Source organism: Channa argus, chromosome 1 (genome assembly GCF_033026475.1).
Source record: "Channa argus isolate prfri chromosome 1, Channa argus male v1.0, whole genome shotgun sequence".
Classification (NCBI taxonomy): Eukaryota; Metazoa; Chordata; class Actinopteri; order Anabantiformes; family Channidae; genus Channa; species Channa argus.
Window position 1 is genome coordinate 36,412,907 of NC_090197.1, and position 22,147 is coordinate 36,435,053.

The window sequence follows — 22,147 nt, forward strand, 5'->3', positions numbered from 1 at the left end:
AACAGCTATCAGCACGCATGTTGACACTGCAGGAGCTGTCAAATGAATTTTGTTTTGACACCTGAGAGACAATAGGAGGGAATACACTTTAAAGTGCAGAACACTTCATCTCTGAGCTTAGCTGCAGCTCAAAGAAGTACTTGAATTCCCTTGTTCATCACTGCGTGATAGAGTTGTGGATGCTCTCCAACATAGTGATGGTGCTGAAGATACTGAAGTCAATAACAGCAAAACAAAAACATAAGTAGAACTCTGCTCACCCCAGTTTGAAGCCAACCTTCAACATTTCCAGCTCATGAGGACTGGCCCAAGACCTCACGACTATCGATCACATCTCCTACTACAGCAATTGCAGCTCTTCCTATTTCCCTCGTGTGTTGTGAGTTCAACTGTTTTGCTTATGAGAGAGTACAAGTATCCTCTCCAGAGCTACCACTAGAGAGCAGCTTAGACGTCACCACTCAGTCGGTTTAAAGGCCTCTGCTGACATCAGCATCAGATCTGAAGAAATACTACCATCATCCAGTGTCAAGTGTTGGCCCCACTGTCTGCAAAGAGGTGGAAAAATAGAGCTGTTTTATAGTATATATTACTGTTAATTTTATTTGGAGGCGCAATGTTACTAAGCTGGGTTATTGTCTTTCTGAAAGAGCCATGTTTGGGCTTTTGTTTTATCACAATTTGGGAGCAATCCATCTAGTGTTGAGGTCTTAGTGTTTAGTTCTTTGTTAAGGGATATAGGTATCCTTCCAACTACAGTGGAGATTTTTTATATGCAAATAAAAGCGAATATAAAAATGACAGCTAATGAGTAGCTTTAATATTTATTAATCATTAATCATCATTAATCATTTTCTTATTTAATTGTTTAACAGTTTGGTTTGTAACATGATTACAAAGAGCAAAAAATGCTCTCATTTTTACACTCAACTGTCCTAGTTAATCATAGATGGCTAAATCTTCAGTTTACAATAGGAAGAAAATTGAGAAACTGCTGGGCTATTTGTCAAACTTTCATGTTAATTTTCTGACAGTATGTACTCAACCAAATGTCACTCCTGTTTGTTTTGGTCACTCCTGTTGTTATTCTTTGTCTTGCTTCTCTTTGTGCCACATTAAGGCTCTTAAGGTTTGGAACTACTATTCCCACGATGCTTTGGGGGATGTAAATAGGAAATTTAATGTTATCATGGATTACTGTCTGTCTTGTCTGTACATCAAAATAGGTATAGGGATATTTTTATTTTTGTTTCAATAGAAACCTAAAAACTTCATCTGTTCTCTTGCAAGTTCTTAAGGACAAACATTTTCTAAAAGTTTTTCGGTGATTTAAATTAAACTTATTTGTCAGGCACAATGCATAGTGATTTTCTTCTCATGTGTAGAACTTTGTAGACCTGTAGTTTAGGTCAACCAAGTACTGACTATTGAGTTAAACCCACTGCTTGTTCGCAAAATTCAACCACAATAGAGATTAAGTGATTCTAAATAAATACTTCATTTACTTTAGGTTTTCTATTATTTTTAGGCCTCTTTCAGCTGCTTTTGAGAGAACAAGTGGTACCTCAGGGATGTGTTTCTCACATGTGGTTCTGTATTGGATTTAGTTTCGCTAACCCTGAAATGATAAATAGATCAAAAGATCAACCAAATAACGGATGCGACTTAAAGTGTGTTTTTAAACCAAAAGTTTAGACACATGGATCTAATAAGGTTTTTAAAAAGCATTGCACTTTTTAGGCTTTTGTCTTGTTGTCCTGAGAAGCTACTGTTGTAAATATTTGTCGTGAAAATTATTTTGATAACTATAACTGGTCATTGATCCAGCTGTGTTTCATTTTAAGTAATACAGACATCCTCAGTAATATCAGGGAGCTGGACTAGTTTGAATTTACAGAAGTCTGTCTAATGTAACGTAAACATGGCTGTTTATTTGCCAGAATCCCATCAACTGATAAAACATGACTGACGACTTATTTTGTGATTGCTTATTGCGCAGCTTCCCTACACCGGCTACCACACGCTCACTGTGGAAGCCATTTAGAATCATATCATATCCAACGCCCAGTCCCCTTAAGCTGTGGTTAAGCCAGGAAAACTGAGACAGTTGGGGCATGGTGATATAACTTCCTGTGTGTTTGAGAGGTCTGTGGTCTGTGTGTTCTGGTTTAGATGGAAGCATTTTGTCTGGATCACAGCAGGCTATTGGTTTCCTGCGCTGTCCCTTCACCACTTTGCTACCCAGCGCACACTTCTGCCTACTTTGGCAAGCTGTGGTTCATAATGGTTGCAGTAGATGCAGATTTTCATGCATATTATTAATAACGGACATGTAATCAACTCTTGCCTGTCGAAACTATTATTCAGCTCACATAGGTTGATCTTGGTAGTGTTTAAAACTGTTTTTACAAGTTATTATTTCCTCCATACCGTATCTGCATTGTGCAACTTGCGATGCATTATTACAGAATGCAAACACATTTCCAGATTCTCTGTATGTTTAATCAGTTGCAGGACCTAAATCTACATGATCAAGCCTCTTTTTGTCTAAATGATCTGTAAGTGTTTAATCATCTGACTGGGTGCAGAGAACTAGAGGGAAAGGAAAAAAAAAAGATTAATTACCATAATTCAGCTATACAGCGTTATAATTTTCCTAATTGTGGGGGAATAATCTCAAGTTTTCCTCCCACAGAAGAAAACAAAAAGGAAGGAATTCCTTGTCTTTTGCTTCTAGGCAGTTATTAACCGTGTGTGTGTGTGTGTGTGTGTGTGTGTGTGTCTAGAGTGTTTAACATAATTTCTTCGGCCTGGCATAATCCTGCTACTCACATCTCTTTTCATTGTCACCTCTATAGGTGGTGAAGCTTTTAAGCAACAAGCGTTCGCAGGCTGTGGGTATTCTGATGTCTAGCATTCATCTGGATATGAAGGACATCCAAAATGGTAAGTGTTATCAAGTGCCTCTTGTCTTATATTATATAGGTATTTGGGAAAATCTTTAGGACTCTGGCTACAGTGAAACAGGATTTTGGAAACTAAAAAGTTTTGTTGTTTTGTGCCTGTATGCTGCTGTACAGGTGATTTCGAAAGCTGGATGGTTTGTTCAGTAGATTAGCAGTTAATTCTTCCCACAGTAAACAGACACTGGCATGACAATTATTTAGCCTCTATTTTATACTAGAGACGGCATGTCTCTGTTGTAAAGTGTGTAAATTTATTTAAAGTATTGCACTAAGTAAACTGTATTTAAAGTCTCTCTATTGTAGTTAACTTGATCACAAGTCGTATTGTTGCATGCAATCAGAATTATTTTCCCTCTGTTGCCCTCCTGTTTTTCTTTTCTTTCTCTCATTGTGCACAATCTCTCCCCTTCTAACATCCACGTCATGTTTCTCAGCGCCTGTCTTGCTTTCTCTGATGAGGTGTCACCGTCTTGTCTAAACGGCTTTGTTAAAGTGAAATCATTCGGAAGATGTTGATTGGAACAGACTGTCTTCCTGTTTTAGTTGCACTCTGATTGCTCTCCAATCTTGGCTCATCCATGTGTCTAAACACTCTTCCTCATTTCCACAGCCCTTTCAGGCCTAGAACTTTTATTACAGCTTAAATGTTTATCTCAACACATACTTAGGTAGGTTGCGTCACAATAAATGTGTACCAAAGGAACAATGGATGCTGCATTTTGTACACTTGTCGAAATAACAGCTACTCTGTGGCGCTGTCTTGTCTACATTGTCTTCAAACCCTCTTGCTCACTGAGTTGGAACTCTTTTCTGTATCTGGCCTGAATGGCAGTCGCTGGTGCATCCATCTCAGCTCGGAATGAGAGGGTAAGAGAGGGCCACTCTCATCAGAACTGTCGTTCATCTCATATGTTAGGACAGTTTTGGCCATAGTAAGTAATGAAGGTTGATGGAAACTTCAGTACATCATGGAGAGAAAGATAAACGGGAAGACCACAGTAGTTTGGCGAGGTATTTCTCAATATTCCGTGTCTGTTATTGAACAAAATTGTGAGATGCCTATTGCCTTGCACAAACAAAATAACCCTAGAACATGTTTTTAATTTACTTTGTGATGCATTTTAATTGGATAATTATTAGGCATAAACAATTATAGCTCTGTGTATTATGTATTATTTCACATAAAAGACTGTTTTCCTATTCCTGAAATGACCTCATGTTCCCTTGTGCCATTAGAGGTTCAAGATTATTAAAGAATCAAAGGAGCATTTGTTTACAAAAGTGAAAAAATTGGTAATTGTCCCTTTCAGTGTAATGAATCATTGTTTTATTTTCTGTTGATTTCGTGATGAAGACAATGAATAGCAAAGCTCTTAATACTTCATGATATCTCAGACTTAGAAGGAAAAACAACTACTGAATCATTGATTTTGATTGTGTCTGTTTTATGAAGACCGGGTTGCTCAGTGAGAATGAGAAGTCAACACATTTTTCCGTTTCCTCGCAGCTGTTGTTGTTTGTTCTTAGACTTGGCCGACACTCTGCATGTTTCATGGGACATTTCCATGCAGTGTCTGCTTCCTGTAAGGGTTCTGGCTCGCCAGTCTAAGTATTAGATAGTGGTTGCCGTCCAAATGCTGGGGTTGAATGTGGTAGTCGGGGTAGACCCAGGCAGATGGGTCTGGCTTGGTCATAAGAGGTCTGTGTCAGAGAGACGATACGGCTTTCTTCCACGTCTTTTTAAAACCTGTCTCCAATCAAACCAGGGAGCCAGACTCTGGTTCAGATTGTAATGAAAACCAAATGGCTAAAAGAAGAGAGTGCTAGAAACAACAAAAAAAAAAAAAAAAAAAAAAAAAAAGGAGAGTCAGAGTGAAAGGAGTTATTTCTGTGGTGGCTTTGGAAGAGGAGATGGTGTGAAGAGTTTAGAGAATGACAACAAGGAACTAGAAAAGGAGGAGTGTATCTGCCCTTGTGGTACCAAAGTGGAGTGTTAAGAAAAGCTACAGGATTATGTAAAGAGAGATGGGGCATTAACAAAGCTAAGAACAGGATGAACCACTGAGCAGAATCAGTGCAAGAGTCACTTCAGGGTTTTTTTCCCCCACTTGTCTAATTATTTATTCTTCTTAAGTTTGTCTGTGGAAACCCTCTAGGAATTCTGGTCAAAGTTGATGGCCAAGCATAAGATGTGATACAAAGTGAATATTGTGCACGCAGTCTATTATTCCAAACTCTTTTATCCCCTCTGACATCAACCCCCCCCACACCCCCACCCCCGTACCTCAGCAGCAAAATCAGCAGATCAAAACATTGTGAATAATTTGGACACCTACAGCACAGTGAAATGCATATATAGGTGCTGAATACTTCACTGGGTGATTGTGCATATAGCAACACCTCAGCCTCAACACCACAGACCCCCGGGCTCTGTTTGTCTTTAAACATTTACTTTCAAAGGATTAATGCTCGCGGGCGCCAGGTCCCTGCGTCGAGACAAAAAGGCGACACCAGGAATTCAAACAGTTCAAACACAGATCTTTGCACCTTTGACAGATTTCTAAGACCTCTGTATTTCTATTTTAGTTTGTGGCCTCTTTGCATGCTATCATGATGAGAGCTGATAACTATGTAACTTGAAGCATACGGCACATGACATTTTATGTGGGGCATGCAGGGACAATTTTGCCTTTGGTTCACACCAGAAAAATTATAATAAAAAAAGAATAAACAACTCAGATTTGAAAAGGTTTCAGCCACAAGAAAAATGTTATAATCTGGAGGTTTACAAGTAAGTGCCTGTTTAAATTAGATTGATTTCTGACTTGTTAATGGTTCTTCAAAGGTGGCAGAAAAATGTCATGGCATGCTTTAGTGTTAACATTAACCACGTCATCCTCTTCTCTCATCCACAGCTGTCCTAAATGTGGACAACACTGTTGTTGATCTGGAGACTCTGCAAGCCCTTTATGAAAATGTGAGTGTAACAACATGCTGTAGTGCTACGCTGAATTGGAGCTATGTCTTTATGGTTACAAGAGTAATAAACATTTTTTTATCTTTGCAAATTTTAGACTGTGATAGAAGGGTGATCAAGGCTCTACGTAGACTATGTGATTAGTGGTTTCAGTAAAGTCAATAGACTCGTGAAAAGACAATATCCCAAACTGAAATGCACTTCTGCATTTTCATGCCAATGCTGAATCATATAAATACACAGTGTTGAGTAACAAACCCAGTGCAATTATACAAAGTAACGCCACTAACAGCTCAGGCTGATCCTGACAGGCAGATCCTGCAGTGTCGGGTCTGGGAAAACCTTTTTCTTTTTTTCTTCTCCTCAGTGGTTTGCAGCAAAAGTATTATTTTGGAACAGTTTGCTTGTGACAAATAGAATGATTTATGGTTAGACATCTCATACCATATGAATAACAGGCAATCATTTTATTATGGAGGCTGTGATATCAACAAAATTGAAAAAAAATCCTTCATCAGTTGTTAGTGTTGTTTTATTTGGCACTCGGCTGAGGGTAAACCACAGTACATCAGTTGCTATCCATCAAAAGATACCTTTCCAAGATTATCGCATGCAGAACTTTTTGTATACAGTGTAAGTGGGGTAGAATCCACTATTTAATTAAATTAGTGTGTATAAAAAAAAAAAAAGCACACTGAGCCAGAGATGCCACTTTACTGTGAACATGTTTCACTCTATGTTGTTCTTATTTCATGTTCCATTTGAAAGAGTGAACTAAAGGAAGTGTGCATTAGATACTAAAACAAACAGGCGAGCCACAAACCATACTGGTATGTGCGCTGTTTGGTGACAGAGTCAATCTTGTGTAGGTCTGTCTGCTGGCCTGGACGAGGACCAATGCTTTTCCATAGTAAACAAGTTTTCTTCATGCTGGATGTGATTGACTTCACTTTTATAATGCCCTTGTGAAAAGGAAATGGTGGTTGAGAAACTCCAGCTGAATTTTGCCAAGTGAAATGACCACACTGTATTGTATAATATTAGGCTAAAAACAATTAAGGAGCTGTCATCATTGCTTTCTAATATGACTCCATTTTGGCTATGAAAGGCTCCTTGTATACAGTAAATACATATTCATCCGCCTTGACTGATAGGAAATCTCCCCCGCCCAGTGGAAATGGTTCAGGACCCGTTCGAAATCAGGTCCGTAAATAATGGAACATTAAAACAGACATGTTTTCCACATTTCAACAGTGATAGTTTTAAGATGCTGTGAAATTCTTGTGAATTGCTTTTTGGCACAACTACACAGGAGAGGCCTGGACCTTTGGCTGCCAGAGGCATATTAATAATGTTGATCATGGGAATGAGACGGAGGCTTGAGACAAGCTGCAGTTATGAACCAATGTGTCATAACTGAGGATCAAAAGTCTTCTAACCTCTCCACTCACCCCAAGACTTCAAGCCCCTCTCACTCTCCCTCTCTCTCCCTCTCCCCCTTATGGCCTTAGGCTATGTTATTGAGTGGAGGAGCCAAATTGTTTCTCTTTTGTATTGCAAGACTCCATCCTGTCTGTGGGTCTCCAGCCCCCTAAACCACAGTTGGCAGCACAGTCAGCCTGTCTTGAGGAATGCGAGGGGCTTCTAATGGTTACACCCTTACTCACTGTGCTAGGAGCTCGATCATACACTATACTCACTCGCTTTTTTTTTCTTCACACAAACATGCTCACAAACAAACATGTTGACTGACACAAATGTGAACATGGAGTGCTGTATGTACGTACGCACAAGCACTGACAGATCGGCTCAGACTATGGCCCGTGCATAATAACCACTCCTGCCCCTTGGATGGTAAGCCACAGCCATTAATGGGGTCACAGTGATAATGGGACACCACTCCCTCACTAATATCACAAAACCACAAGCCTTGTGAAGTCTAAATATATAGTACATCTTTATTACATGATACAATTTGCCATTTGGGGACCGGTTTTTGGCAGCTCAGTGTACAAATAATCTCACAAATGTTGTTTCGTTGAAAATTGAGTGACATAAATGGTGATTAAGCCTTTGCTGGCTCCATTTATCTCTGTGCTAGAAACCTGGCCTAATGAATACCACTTGGCTACTACTAGAGTTCTGGCATCACAGATATCATCCTACTTTCCTTTGCATTCAATATTCCACATGGGACTGTATTTCTCATGCTAACAACCACTGCAACATGCCCTAGCAATTCAAAGATCACACGCTAATGCCTACTTGTCCCCAATTACACCAAACACTGCTGGGCTCCGCTGATGCCCTTTGAAAAGAATCTGCTTTGTGTTAAATATATTTACACTTGAAAACATCTCGAGAGAAGGCAAAAGAGAGCTTGCCCTCGTCGACAGAAGGCAGCGGTGTGTAGAATACTAATCGGGCCCTCAGTGCGTTTGATGCTGGTGTTTGATGTTTTCCAAGGATCCATGCCGAGGCCAAACCCCAGAGAGAAAGATGGAGAGAAACAGAAGGCGAGACCAGACTGCTGAGGCTCAGAGTTGAGGGGTCTATGGGCTCTGGACAGACTGCGAGAGAGTTTACATTCTCTTCCTGGGGATGGTTTTATTGTTTTGCCCATCTGCGTCAGTCACATTAACATCTATTGTCTTGCTCTCTTGTGAAATGAAGGGGGCATTTCTAGCCTGCTTTTTTAAAACCACCTTGTATAAAACTGTGGTGCAGTGGCTGACAGCAGGATAATAGTCAGGAATGTAATCTAGCTGAAAGCAACAATTAGGCTTTTATGAAACATATACTGTATAGGCTGGCATATGGTTAAGTTTAAGTACAAAACGGCACAATTTGAGAATTTGTTTACACTTGAGGTAAAGTTTGTCGAAACGACGAAAAAGAAAGCTAGACTGATAAAACAAATCCACCGCAGGTTCCATTTTGTAGCTGCTCTGGAGCTTTTGATCACGTCATATGATGTTCATCAAGAGACATTTTTCCAGTCATCGTGGAATTTGTAGATTTATAAAATTTCTATATTTTTACTTTAAGGTTTATAAGGAATTCTTGTCCCTAATGCCCTGTAGTGAGAGTTTCAAAGTTCATTTTTGACCGTGGGAAATACAATGGAATAAACATCACAAGTGCATTCATTAAGTCTTTTGATGCTGTCAATCATAATTATGAAGACCATTAATTGCTTTAAATTCCATTATTAATATTGCAGTTTAAAATCTGTGATTCTGTAGATATTACAGTCAGAGAGGCATAGACACATGTCCCAGATCATGTATCATGTCAAACCTGAAAAGCACATGAGTCAGAGTTGATTTAAAAAAAAAATAAAAGAAAGAAATTCAAGACACAAAGAAGCTGCCAAGTAAGACGTGTTATGGGAGATCATTGCAGAGGCTCCCAGAGGAGCTGAAGCACAATTCCTGTTCAATACCAAATGTTTGGCACAGTGTGTTTTGTGGTTTTACAGTTCCTGATGTTTTGCCTGATCAAACAATGCTGTGCTTTATTCAGCTTGTTTTCCAGTTAGTTAAGATTTCCAAAAAAATAAAAATAAATAAATAAAGCCCTTTGGACCCTTTGGATTCACCTGTCTATAGATTTCCAATGTCACTCACTTTGTGCTTAAATTTGACAGAGAGCTCAAAGTGACGAGATGGATGGCATCAAAAAGCACATGAAATCCTCCAAAGACAAAGAAGACGCCAAGCCGCTAGACAAGCCTGAACAGTAAGAGCCCAACCTATGTTTACATGAGCACTGGACTATTAAACTGATATGATATGGTGATTTATTTGGTCCCTTTACCAGGTTTCTGCTCCAGTTATCCCGAATCCCCAACTTCTCTGAACGGGCATTCTGCATCCTGTTTCAGTCAACTTTTCATGAATGTATCAACACAGTGCACCGCAAAATAGAAATCCTTCAAAAAGTATGCAAGGTGAGCTGCTGGCCTTTCCATTTCATTTTCGTTTCTGTCAGACGATTTACCTTCACATCTTCCTCTGATTTGTGTGTGTGTGTGTGTGTGTGTGTGTGTGTGTGTACCAGGCTCTCCAGAGTAGTACAAGTGTATTGCAGGTGCTGGGCCTTGTGCTGGCTTTTGGCAACTTCATGAATGGAGGTAATCGGTCTCGAGGGCAGGCTGACGGTTTCACCTTGGACATTCTGCCAAAACTGAAGGACGTTAAGAGCAGTGTGAGTTTTGCATGTTACACAACCATAAAAGCAAACATCAAGAGCAGACAATTGAGTGTTATTCACAAGCAAGCAACCAGGAGCCAGAATATGTACATATACATTAATGTCAAGTAAAGCAAACAATCTCATATGTTGTACGTACACCCACAGTGTTATTTCTCAAACTCGTATTATTTAAGAAAACGAGTGTGAACAAAATGGTTACTTTACGTGATGATGTGGACTGGATCTGGTTATGATTGGTCCCATCTATGGTCAAGTCTAAAACTGCGAGTCCAGGACTTGAAAGGGACCTTCATTGCTTCCAAACATGAGGACCATAGCTGTGCATATTTGGAGGAGAGGCAATTCTGTTTACTTTTCTTATTTAATATCACAACGGTCTCCGTGTGCCCTTGGCACTGCCATATATGGACACAGTGGTTTGTGTTTTTGTGGTGGTGGACTGAGTAAGGTATCTATAAAGAACATCAAACTTTCCACCAACCCTGAGTTATGACAGCCAGCCCAGCGCAGTTGTGTTTTGTTGTATTGCTACTCCAATGCTGTGATTTATCCAGATTTAACTTCTAAGGCTGCTGTCTCTATTCTTGTTTGCCCCGCACAAATTAAAACGTCCTGCCCAAAAATGATTAAATTAATAAATAAAGGGATTTTGGTTTATTTATTTGGATCTCGTTCTTTCTTTCAGGATAACTCCCAGAGTCTTTTGTCCTACATTGTTGCTTACTATCTAAGGCACTTTGATGAGGTATGTTTTGGTTCCTGTTTATTTGAATCACTTTTCTGTTTTAGTCTGATTTGCTTAGAAATCCTTCCAGAGCTTTCTTTTCATCTCCCCTTTTGCCAGAGGATACCATGGCTTATCCTTTATCAAATTATTTATTTTCCCTCTCCTCATTTACGGCAGAAACAACTCTCTTGTAATTCTTTTTCTGTCTTTAACTCTTCATCTCGCGCTCTTGCTCTGCTTTGGTCTGGCTTCATTCAAGCCTGCAGTCTGTTCACTGGCACAGCTTCCAAAGGAGCGCTAGTGTAAATAATTAGGTTCTCCAGATGAGATGAACTCAGTAGAGTGCTGCTTGCCAAAATCAACCTGCATGACTTGGTTCTAGCACTCATAATGGTCTTGTAGTAACTTCGATGGAGAGGATTGCAGCACACTTTCTGCACCAACCTTAATGGTCATTATCTGCTGTACTTTCAGCCATATCTACTAAGGTGTTTGTATTGTTGATAAGTGCATGTAGTTCTCTACAGAAATTTCTTTCCATCTCTTCTAGTGTGTGCAATGTATACTACAGAAGCTTTGACTTTGACATTTGTGTGTGTATCGTGCATGAATGCGTGCTGTGCTTCACCAGGATGCTGGCAGAGAGTCGTGTGTCTACCCGTTGCCCGAGCCTCAGGACCTTTTCCAGGCCTCCCAGGTGAAGTTTGAGGACTTCCAAAAAGAGTTGCGCAAGTTAAGGAAAGACCTCAATGGTATGGTCATCAACCCACATCCCCAAATTTTCCTTTTGTTGAAGCACATCCGAAATGTTCCAAACCACGTATTTATCAGGTAGTAAACTTGGCCATGCCATATCTACGACATGTGCAATGTCATGTTTAAAATATCATCACATAGATGTTTATGGAGCAATAAATTATGTAATAATCCACTGACACATCTTCTAGCACAGTGGAAAATAATTTCCTAAACCTGACCAGCTATGGTCATGTGTGGTTCAGGTCAACAGAGTGATAGCATCTGTTTGTCATAAAGACAAGCTAACCAGAAGCAGATGTGACTCGTCAGACGTAGACTCCTGTTGGAGCTGGTGTGCCTCGACTGTCCTCATTAAACAGAGATCAAAAAATAGACGGGGCCAGGTCAATGAACTTCCACTACCTGTGTACACTATTAAAGGTTCATCAGCTATTTATTGAAGTGGAAGAGGGTTTCCTTGAGCTTTGAATAACCTCAGGCACCCTCAAACCCTCAAAGATTTCAGAATATTCTTGCATGTTTCTGTGTATGTTGTATGTCAACACTTGGCCCAGAGGGGTCCAAAATATGATTCATGGATAGATGGATTTGGATAATGGCTGACTCTTGACTCTTAATTCATTCATTCATTCATCAGTCAGTTCAATGTATTCCTGCACCAATACATATGCTTAAATGATTACATACCTTTTCCTGACTATACACTTCTTACTTGTCAGCTTTTATGCCAGTTACTAATCATTATTTAACCATGAAAATGTTGTCATCACCAACCATGAACTGTCTGGTGGGTGTGTGGGCAGTGAAGTCAAACGCAATAAAGTGAGTAGAATGATGAGCGTATAACTTTATGTGGGAAATGTGTATATATTACATTTTGGTATTGACATATGGGACAAGCATAAATCACATCACATTACACTTGTAAACCTATAAAAGAGACTTATACAAAATGTTAAGCAAGAGTCAATGTAGTATGTTATCGCTTATCAACGCCTCAGGATAAACATGTGGCAGTTAGTTTGTGCTTGACGAGCCAAGCTCATTGGTTGAGTGAAAAGAGTACCGATCAATGAACCATTTGGCAAATGCACCCTTACATTGTTCTGTCTCAAGTCACTCAGCACTCACAACACTTTCCAAGGACTCAAGTGCCTACAGGTGGTTAAAAAAAACGACTGTGCTTTTGTGCAAACATATGTGTGCATACTTGTATTGTATGTGTGCCTGCAGCTCGATCAACAATTCCCCAAACCTGGTCTGTCCTCTATCATGTTTTATGTACCTTTGCTGCTAAACCAATCAGTTCCTCATCAGTGTTGCCAAATATTGTTTTTCCTCTGCCATAATGATTCTTTAGGCTGTTCATTATTTGAAATTCATAAAGGTGGAGTGTCTCGCAGGACTTGCGTCTGCTTCGACCTCATTGGCAGTGGCACATGCTGACCGTACATAAATATATCATCACATGCTATACCTGCAGACCTCTTCATTACCTTGCCAGCTGAGTGCTGTAACAGACATGGGCTTCGATGACAGTTCCCAGAGGGGGGTTATGATCGGTAGGCGGTGCAGAAATGGCCTTGGCTGGCCTGAAGGACATCAAGCAAGAAGCACAGTGGAGAGAGTTAGCTGTGTACCTTTTTAGTTGAGGCCCCATATGGTTTATGAATTACCACTTGCCCAGTCCTGACCTTCCCGTTCCCTTAAGCAACTCATGGCCTCTCCACCTCTAAGGCCTTGAGCTGAGTTTGTGTATCCGTTATGGTTGCAGATAGAGCATGACGATAAGTTTCTCTAGGGATCTGAGCACAGGCCTTCCTGGTTCCTGGTAGTGCCTTATTAGTCATTATGGGTCATTATGTCTTTGGAGACACTTATTCAGCAGAAATTCAACAGAGATTTATCAAGTAAGCTTTACTAGGGTGGAATGCACTGTAGAGATTGTAATGATGCACAAAGTCTGGACAAGATATTATAGCTCTGAAAGACTCTCCCACCCACCCCCTCACCCTCTCATCACGATCATCTCTTGTTGTTTCAGCCTGCTCAGCTGAGACAGAGAAAGTTTGCAAATTGTCCTCTGAAGAGAACCTGCAACCCTTTAAGGACAAGATGGATGAATTTCTTAGCCAAGGTGAGCTTGTTTTCCAAATCATTTGAAAGTGATGATTGATGAGGCGTTCACTCATTAATTTGTTAGTCTGGCAATTTTCAGAATTTTTCTTTGTATCAAAAAACCCTGTGGAAAAAACATAAACCAACAAAGTACTGATTCTACTAACAAATGTTATCTGTGCAGCCAAAAACCTGACCTAGCTGTTCCCATGTGCTGCAGAGTCATTGTTATCCAAAAAATATTAAACAGCTCAGTGAGCTGAACCATGACATTCATTCCTTCATTACCCTGAACATGGGAACTGTGGTGATTATAGTCCCTTATACACTGTTCTGCTGCTTAAAATGCTCAGAAATTCACTAAATGCTTTTATTGATGATATGCTCCCATCCCATAAAGTTTCACTAGGTAACACCACCGACAGATGGGGATACATACATTTTGTTATTTGCATCAGGTTTGATTTAAAAAAAAAATCATAAAAATGTTAATTTGTTAATGATGTTAATGATCTTTGTTAAAATGTTAATGATCTTAATTTGATGAAACGGGTAATTTCCTGTTAAATGTATGGTTGAACTGCAAATGCAATTATGTTTTTGTAACTTTTAGACAGAATTGCATTTGCCTGTTTGTGATACCATGACAGAAGAGGATAAAATTGGAAAATTATTTATTTTTTTATTTATTTATTTAAGTATTCTGGTCTGGCATACTCTTAGCACATGTGAGCTGAAAATTCCTTTTTGGTGTGAGAGCATGTGAAGCAGCTCATCAGTCAGATCGATGTGAGTCTTCTTTGTCTCCAGACACATTTCCAAGTCAGTTTCATGCTGTTTTCTGGTTGATATACACACACAAGGGTTCACTCAGTGTCGTTTCCATAGGGACGTCTGTTTATTCCACCATTTACTGAATAACTCTCAGCCTTTGTTTCAAGTTTGCGTATATGCTCTGACGGATTATGACTGCACTTGGTAGCTGGGTCTTTTATCTTCATCTCTACCATATAAAACAGAATATATCTTGCTCCGTGCTCAAAGACAGATTCAGAATGGCCGAAGGTGAACCCGTCATGGAGCCTGTTAAATCGACTGTGGGGAACTAAACTTGGGGCTTGAAAGACTGAAAAAAAAAATTCACTTGTTTGTTCACCACCTGAACCCTTGGTAACTTTGGATAGGATTCTTCTTCTTCTTTTTTTTTTATTATCTCATGTTTTGCCTTTAGTTCTACCAAAAAAATAAAAATGAAAAATCTACTCCTGTCTTTGTTTTTTCAATCTTGGTCTGCTTTTCCACTCTAATGGTGATGTTTTATTTTTGTACTATTTTGTTCTATTAGAGGACTGGAAGAGATTAGCAGCACCCTGTTGCATGTTGAGACTCTTTCTTTTTTTTTTTTTTTATTCCTATCACTCTTATTAGGAAATCAAATAACCCCTTGCAGTGAGGTATATTTACTCAGATGGCTAATAAAATGATGATCAGCAATTTTAAATAAGCGCTTCATCCTCCATTGCCCTTTTTAATCCTAAGAGGCTGCAGCCATGTTACTAGCTAGTGAGCTGATTAGAGAATGGGACATCGTCTGCTGTGTTGAATTTTAGTTTTGGGTAGTTGGAGGCTATGTTTTGACTTTTATCATGATTATGAAATCAATGCTGCTGCCATTGTGGGTTAATAGAAGAGGGATGACTTATCTTTGTTCCATCCTATTTAAATTTTCTTGACATTTTGGTGTGCAGGTAACTAATGTAACCACCAAAGCAGGCTAAGCCCATAACACCAAAGATTAACAACAGTTAACACAACGTGACATAACTTCCCATTCTCTATATTGTGTATATTGTGCCATGTCAACTGACATACAAACAACAGAATGTACTGCTGAATAGAACAGAAATGTTAGTAGTTTTGCATGTATTTGGTCATACACCATAATATTGGACAAAAAGTATTTTGCTTTTATGTTGGTGGTAGATGAAGCTGTCAAAGTTACAATAAGTAATTTGTTAATATTATAGTGGTGCTTGAGAAATTTTGCCCGAGTCCTCAAGTAAATGTTCACTGGGTAAATAGAAACAAAATTAAATCAAGTTGATGTACTGCATTTACTTGATGTAAAATCAGGAGCTCACCAAAATCAGTAAGATTCATCTTCTGGTCAGCATGGAGATCTGTACCAAATTTCACAGCAATCGATTTCACACATGCTGAAATATTTCAGTCAAAATATCAAAGTGTTAGATTTACAGACACTGCCATCCCTAACACAACTCGCATGTTCTAAAGGAGGCTAACAGCTACTACTACTTTCTGTAGTACATATTTTTATTGCAAAATATACTGAAAATATAGCTGTGTGTCCACCAGATGTCATGCAGTCTTTAGGCCTTTATCTCCATAATCTGACATTTACAACAATATTGGGAAACTGTGGTCCAATTCAAAGGTTTAAGACTGAGTTTGTTATGCTTGTTTTAACATAACAAGCCAAATGTCATTCTTTATGTATTGTTGCCTTTGACCCTGACTACATTCAGTTGACTGTGACCAATCTTTCTGAAGGTCCCGGCTCACAGGCCTCATCCGATTGCTTTTGTATTCAAATGAGGGTATAATACATAGCATATGTTTCTCCATCGTAATGCTCACTGTCCATTTTAAAGTAAGTCTGCAGATGAAAGCATCTTTCCCAATTCCTCCTCTCCCCCTCTCTTTTCCTCTCTCTTCCTTTCTCTGGGTGTTTGGGAGTAGTATGGGAGCTCTCTTAGATGCCTCTGAGTGCACAATGTAAGCACCGTAACATGGACATGTGACTCAGAAGGCTCCAGACAGGATTCTTGGGGTTCCTCCACTGCGGCGATGAAAAAAAATAAAAATAAAAAAGAACAACAGCCAAATGTCTTATTTTTGTTATTTCTTTAATTTCTAAAAAGCCTGGGGTTAAACTGTTTTTGGCTCCACAGTATAAACCGCTTTTGTTTATTTTCTGACCATGAAACTAACCACGGAATAACAGTGGGAGCGGACTTGTTGGAGCTCGGCTGTTTGGTCTAGCTCGATTTTCCCCGCTCGCTTCACAAATTCTCATGCATACAGACCTTTGATGGAGTCACTGTGACTTGCAGGAGAGCACTGGCCATGTGATAATGTGTTTCTGATGGATGTAAAGATTTGTAAGCTTGATGTCAAAGTCTATATTTCTTACAACAACTTTGCTGCTCAGGATGTAGATAGGAACACAATCATATTTGATTAATAATTGATTCCACATCAAGGAAAGGATTTTCTATTGACATAGATTTTACATTACTGTGTTACAAGGTTAAGTATCAATATGAAAACACCTTTGCTCAGCAGACAAAACAGTCTGATTTTTAGGAGCTTTTATCAAACTAATTTGTATCATTTGTTATGTTTGGTTTTATCATTTATTCATGTTCAACAGAGATCTTCAGATGTGACTCTGGATTTAATTAACACGTAGCAGCAAGATATTCCTGGAATAACAACAGAACACACATTTGTGCTAGGAAAGATTCTGCCCCAAATATTGTCATGTCTTCCTTGGAAAGGAGATATGAGGAGGCCATAGGTAATTTGTGATTATTTGACAGTTTAAGGCGGCAGCTGTTTGGAGTGAGTTGACCTTGAGAAGCCTGAGAGGCTGCATGAGAAGGCAGCTTTTCACAAGTCGCCCAGTAAGGATATTGGCTAGTCAGAAATACACCTGGATGGACTCTATTATTAGTCTATAATATTTCAACATGGGTAGAAAATCTGCCTTTTGAATCTGAAATTTGATAAGCGCTATCTGGTGGTTTTTGACTGACTGAGGCTGTTACATTTCAGGGCTGTTGCCTTATATCCTTTCTAACACAGTGAAAATGAATCTGATGACCCACTGAGCGAAGTGCTGTGCCCTGCTGGAAATGTCTCTGAATGTGTACCATGATGTCCAACACCTAGTTACCGTTTTACTTTCTAAGTTTTACTCTTGCACACTTTACTCACACACACTGTCATCTGTCTCCATTCAAAGTAACTCAGCACAAAGAAGCACTTGTCCTGCGATCTCCCGTACTCATTTGTCAGTTTTTGCAGCAGGGAACAGTCCGACACTTAATAACCTGGTGGCATAGCACTGACCTTGAAGATGAAAGTTGTTTTAAGTAATTGTGGCATGTGGAATCCTCCTGCATTTACATAATGCTCTTTTGGTGAAAGACTATATTTTAGCGGGAAATCTACTATTTACCAATGCATTGTTTTTTTTTACCCCCTCCTTCTTTTTAATTTTGTCTCCTTTTTACAGCCAAAACCGAACTGGAAACCCAGGAGAAGAAGCTGACAGACACTCAAAAGATGTAAGGTCTTTTCTTTTCTTTTATATGTAAAACTTTTGCTTTAGCTCCTTCACCTGAAAAATAAATGCAGTCACTTCTGTTCCATCTCAAGTGTTTATATTTGGTCTTCTCAGTAAGTGTCAAAGCAAATGATCATAGAATTTGAATGTAGAGACAACACAGGATAACCCACTGCAATGGTTTGAAGTGATGTATTCTCACTGCAGTGAAGAAATATAATCATAGTGCTTTGTCAATATTTAGGACTCCTGGTTCCTTCGGTTACATGGAAGGTGCAGGCCGTCATGCCAGGCCTTCAGTAGATGGGAGGCCCCCTGTGCGGTGTCTGTGTTGTTTATCTAAGCCAAGCGAGAGTAGACAGCCTTGGCTCCAGGCTTCTGTTACTGCTGGCTAGGAATGTGTTCCTATAGCACACTCCAAACAAAGAGACCCCAACCTGTCCACCGTATTGATCCACTGCAAAAGGCCACCACATTAAACACTTTTACATATCCTCCCTTTGACACGTGCACCCTTTTGTTTCGCTGGATCTATTATTGTCTCCTATTCTTGCATCCTTTTTCACTTAGTCATGTATGCCCATCCATATGTACACAAACGTACATGGAGGCTTATACGCACCAGAGGGAGGAATGACACAAAGCAAAGCACTGCATATAAGATTGGTAGAACTTTTAATTCAGTCACAGAAGGTAACCAGCCAAAAAAAAAAAAATGTTTTGTGACTGTTTCTGCTCTCGCTTACTCAGTCATCATTGGTTTATGTTTTCTGTCTCTAAAAAGTGATGGCAAGATTAAGTTCTATATTTTTCATAGCACTGGCAGGTTTCACAACAATCATTGTAGGTCTCTGTAATTTCATGTTGTAATAGTTTGGTCTTCAGTTAATGTTTTTGTTTTCTGTCCTCAGTTTCTTGGAGTTGAGCATGTCCTTCTCAGTTAAACCCAAGGCAGGAGAGAAAGAGGTCTCTCCCAACACTTTCTTCTCCATTTGGCATGAGTTTTCAACTGATTTCAAAGACCAGTGGAAAAAGCGAAATAAGCTGATTTTACAGGAACGGTGAGAATGTGATGTAAAGATTTCCTTGTTTGGAATGTGGCGTTATACATAGGCTACATTCACATTACGGTGCTCAATTTCTATAATTTTGGATCCAGTTTTTCTGAGTTAATGATTCACATTTATACATTCAGCTCTGATGTGAACGCTGTTGACGTCCTAAACTACCACACGTGCAAATTTAACTGAAATATGAACCACATGCTTACAATAATAATGTCAGTTGTGCAACAGGCAGATCGCTCAGTTGCATCAAGATGTTAACTTCTAGTTTGGCCTGAACAGAAGCTTTTCCATAAATGCCCAACAAATCTGAAACGTCCTGACCCCTCCGCTCATCATGTCTCTGTTGTTGATCATCTCTGTATATTTTTACTAGACTGTGAGACAGTGATTAATGACAAGACGGTATTCACAGAGGTTGCATTGTCAGAAATTGGATATGAATTTGACTTATTTAACCACATACCAAAGTTTGCTAAGTCTGATTTGAAGAAAATCTGATTTAGTTTGTTCACACTTGTGTGGAACAAAACTGGTCTGATACACATGGAGGCAAAACAGATTGCATTCACTTCAACATCAACATGTGACTGTAGCTTTTTGACAGAATCCTGACAGGACTCTTAAATCTTTTGTCTTTAGCAATTGAGATATTAAGGTTTGTGCATTCATTAGGTTTGGGAAGTATACAGCATTCTCTGACCTTTTTTACAATGTCATCACAAATACACCAGTGTTCCTACATTTGGAATTTTCCCCAACCGTATGTTTCCGAACCATTAATAACTTCCGGGACATCTCGTGTTCACCAGAGATCCTATCAGATTCATTCACATTCATGAAGGGAAAAGAGGTTAAATGACCCAAATCTATGTCCTCACCCCAGTAATGAAAAGAACACAGTTAGCTTCCAGTGGTTTGATGAATATAAAGATACTGTTGCATAGGTCAACAAAAAGCAAATTGGTCCATTATGCCAAATGAAGATTGAATTGTGATATGTATTTGTAAGAGAAGCAAAATGTCACACGCTTTGCTTGTTCAGTAGGAAAGAATAAAAACAAATTTGAAAGCATTAACTTTATGGCCTTTGCCATAGGCATTCATCCCAGTTCTCTCTCTGCTGGTTTTCCTGCTCGACTCCAGTGTAACTGCAGATATTAATCCTCACCTGTTCTACATGAACATGCAAAGATGCCTTGTAAAAATGAATAAAGGCAGCTAGAGGCAAGATGCGAGCCTGTTGGTAGAAATTGTTGTACTCACTCAATGCCAACATGCGGATCATTTGTCTTTTTAAATCACAAATGAGTAGTGACACTGCCGGCTCTTTCCATGCAGCGGTAAATTACTGTGAGTCATTTCACAGTAGGAGGACTGGCCCTTTGACAAACCGAGATTACTGTGTTCAAATACCACATGACTATAGTGTGGACCCATCCAAGCTGGAATGTTTTTTTTTTTTTTTTTATGGTGAAACAGTGAATTTCAGCAATGTCAATATGTGTGTGTCCATCCAACAATTCTCCATCGAATGACTAATGGCAATTACTGGTCGTTTTTTTTTTTTTTTTTTTTTTTTTTTCAGGGTCAAAATGGCTGAGGAGTGCTTTAAGCAGGCCAGGGAGAAGGCTTCCTACAATGTGAAACCAAAACATGCAACTGGAATAGTATGTCTTTACACTACAAAATTGTCTATTCCGTTTAATTTGTGAATTCAGTCTAGTTTCATCCTCAGATGCAAATTAAGACCTCACCTGGCAAACTGTTCATAACAAACACTTGTTGGAGTGTTGAAGGAACAACACTCCTGGCTCCTACAGTAACATAGTGAGATGAGTGCCAGTGCTGCAAGCTGCAAATAACTCAGACATGTTATTTTATTCCACAGAAAGCAAAGCTGGGTCAGAAGATCTGAAGAGAATGGAGAATGGAAAATTATAATCACCAAGCCTATTGCACAAGCACTGTTTGTACAATCTGACATGACTCATCAGTCATTTTTAACATTTAACATTTATTCGCCTCCAGTATTTGTTTTCTATTGATTTACAGCTGTTGCTTATTTTGAGTTAGTTCAAAGTGGATGTTATGTGGATATTGTTTAAAAGTGGAATGAAAATTTACATTCTCAGCCAGTCTTTCATAGCACCAACATAATTACATGAAATATTGCTACTCAAAGACATACTTAAGCTCAGATTAAGTGTAGTTAAGTGCCAGAAATTTGACCTATAGTCGGAAATTTGTAGCAAAATTATATCAAAGCTTTCTTAGTCTTTTAAAAGCCATATGTAGCCTATTTTCTTTTTTTAGTGCAGTTCCCAAGACTGGTTTACTACGAAGGCATAAAAACCCTTCCTCTTACTGCAGCATATCCCTCAATGGCGAGTAGCACAACATTTAAATGATCTTTCTAAATGGTAGGTATGGGTCACCTGCCAAACAAAAAGTGCCTTTATCACACAGTGAAGTAGTCGAATAAGTGCTGTAGAGCAGATTTTTATTTCAGACATCTGTAAATAAATGTTAAATGTAAAGAAGAAACACTTGTTTGCATAGGCTAGAACACGATAAATGTGTTTAATATTTCAGTGTGTTTCATAACTTAGTGACGATTATACTGTACTAGTTTTAGATTCGGAACTTCATTCTTATTTCTTATTTTTTTCACCCTTTAAGGTCATGTATGAGTTTTATTTGAACAATATTGTCCTGGTCCTGACTTGGTTTTAAGCAAATTCCATTGTAGTTGTTGTTTCATTGTGTGTGTGTGTGAACTCCCTTATAAATGAAGCAATAAGATCATGTGATGTTCATGTGCAATACCAACAGTATGATTTGACTGAATACCCTTGACAATGAAAAAATATATTTATTTAATAAAAAGAATTTACAAATTTTTAAAAAGAATTTTTTTTCTTGTCCAAATCTACTATCAAGTGG

General features: G+C 39.0%; 1 protein-coding gene across 4 annotated transcripts in view; it reads left to right on the forward strand.

Moving 5' to 3' along the window:
• fmn2a (formin 2a) overlaps positions 1 to 22,050 on the forward strand; it is a 34,664-nt gene extending 12,614 nt beyond the window's left edge. Inside the window, exons 6-17 of one of the 4 annotated variants that reach the window (XM_067516781.1) lie at positions 2,859 to 2,946; positions 5,882 to 5,943; positions 9,593 to 9,684; positions 9,766 to 9,895; positions 10,006 to 10,152; positions 10,847 to 10,906; positions 11,520 to 11,640; positions 13,692 to 13,784; positions 18,087 to 18,138; positions 19,049 to 19,198; positions 20,790 to 20,871; positions 21,093 to 22,050. In XM_067516781.1, the coding sequence (XP_067372882.1) occupies positions 2,859 to 2,946; positions 5,882 to 5,943; positions 9,593 to 9,684; positions 9,766 to 9,895; positions 10,006 to 10,152; positions 10,847 to 10,906; positions 11,520 to 11,640; positions 13,692 to 13,784; positions 18,087 to 18,138; positions 19,049 to 19,198; positions 20,790 to 20,871; positions 21,093 to 21,119 (1,104 nt within the window). In that variant the 3' untranslated portion in view covers positions 21,120 to 22,050. Of the gene's footprint in view, positions 1 to 2,858; positions 2,947 to 5,881; positions 5,944 to 9,592; positions 9,685 to 9,765; positions 9,896 to 10,005; positions 10,153 to 10,846; positions 10,907 to 11,519; positions 11,641 to 13,691; positions 13,785 to 14,784; positions 15,050 to 18,086; positions 18,139 to 19,048; positions 19,199 to 20,789; positions 20,872 to 21,092 lie in introns of those variants that run through there. The other 3 variants (XM_067516791.1, XM_067516808.1, XM_067516800.1) reach the window with 3 other exon arrangements.
• Positions 22,051 to 22,147: the final 97 nt, after the last annotated feature.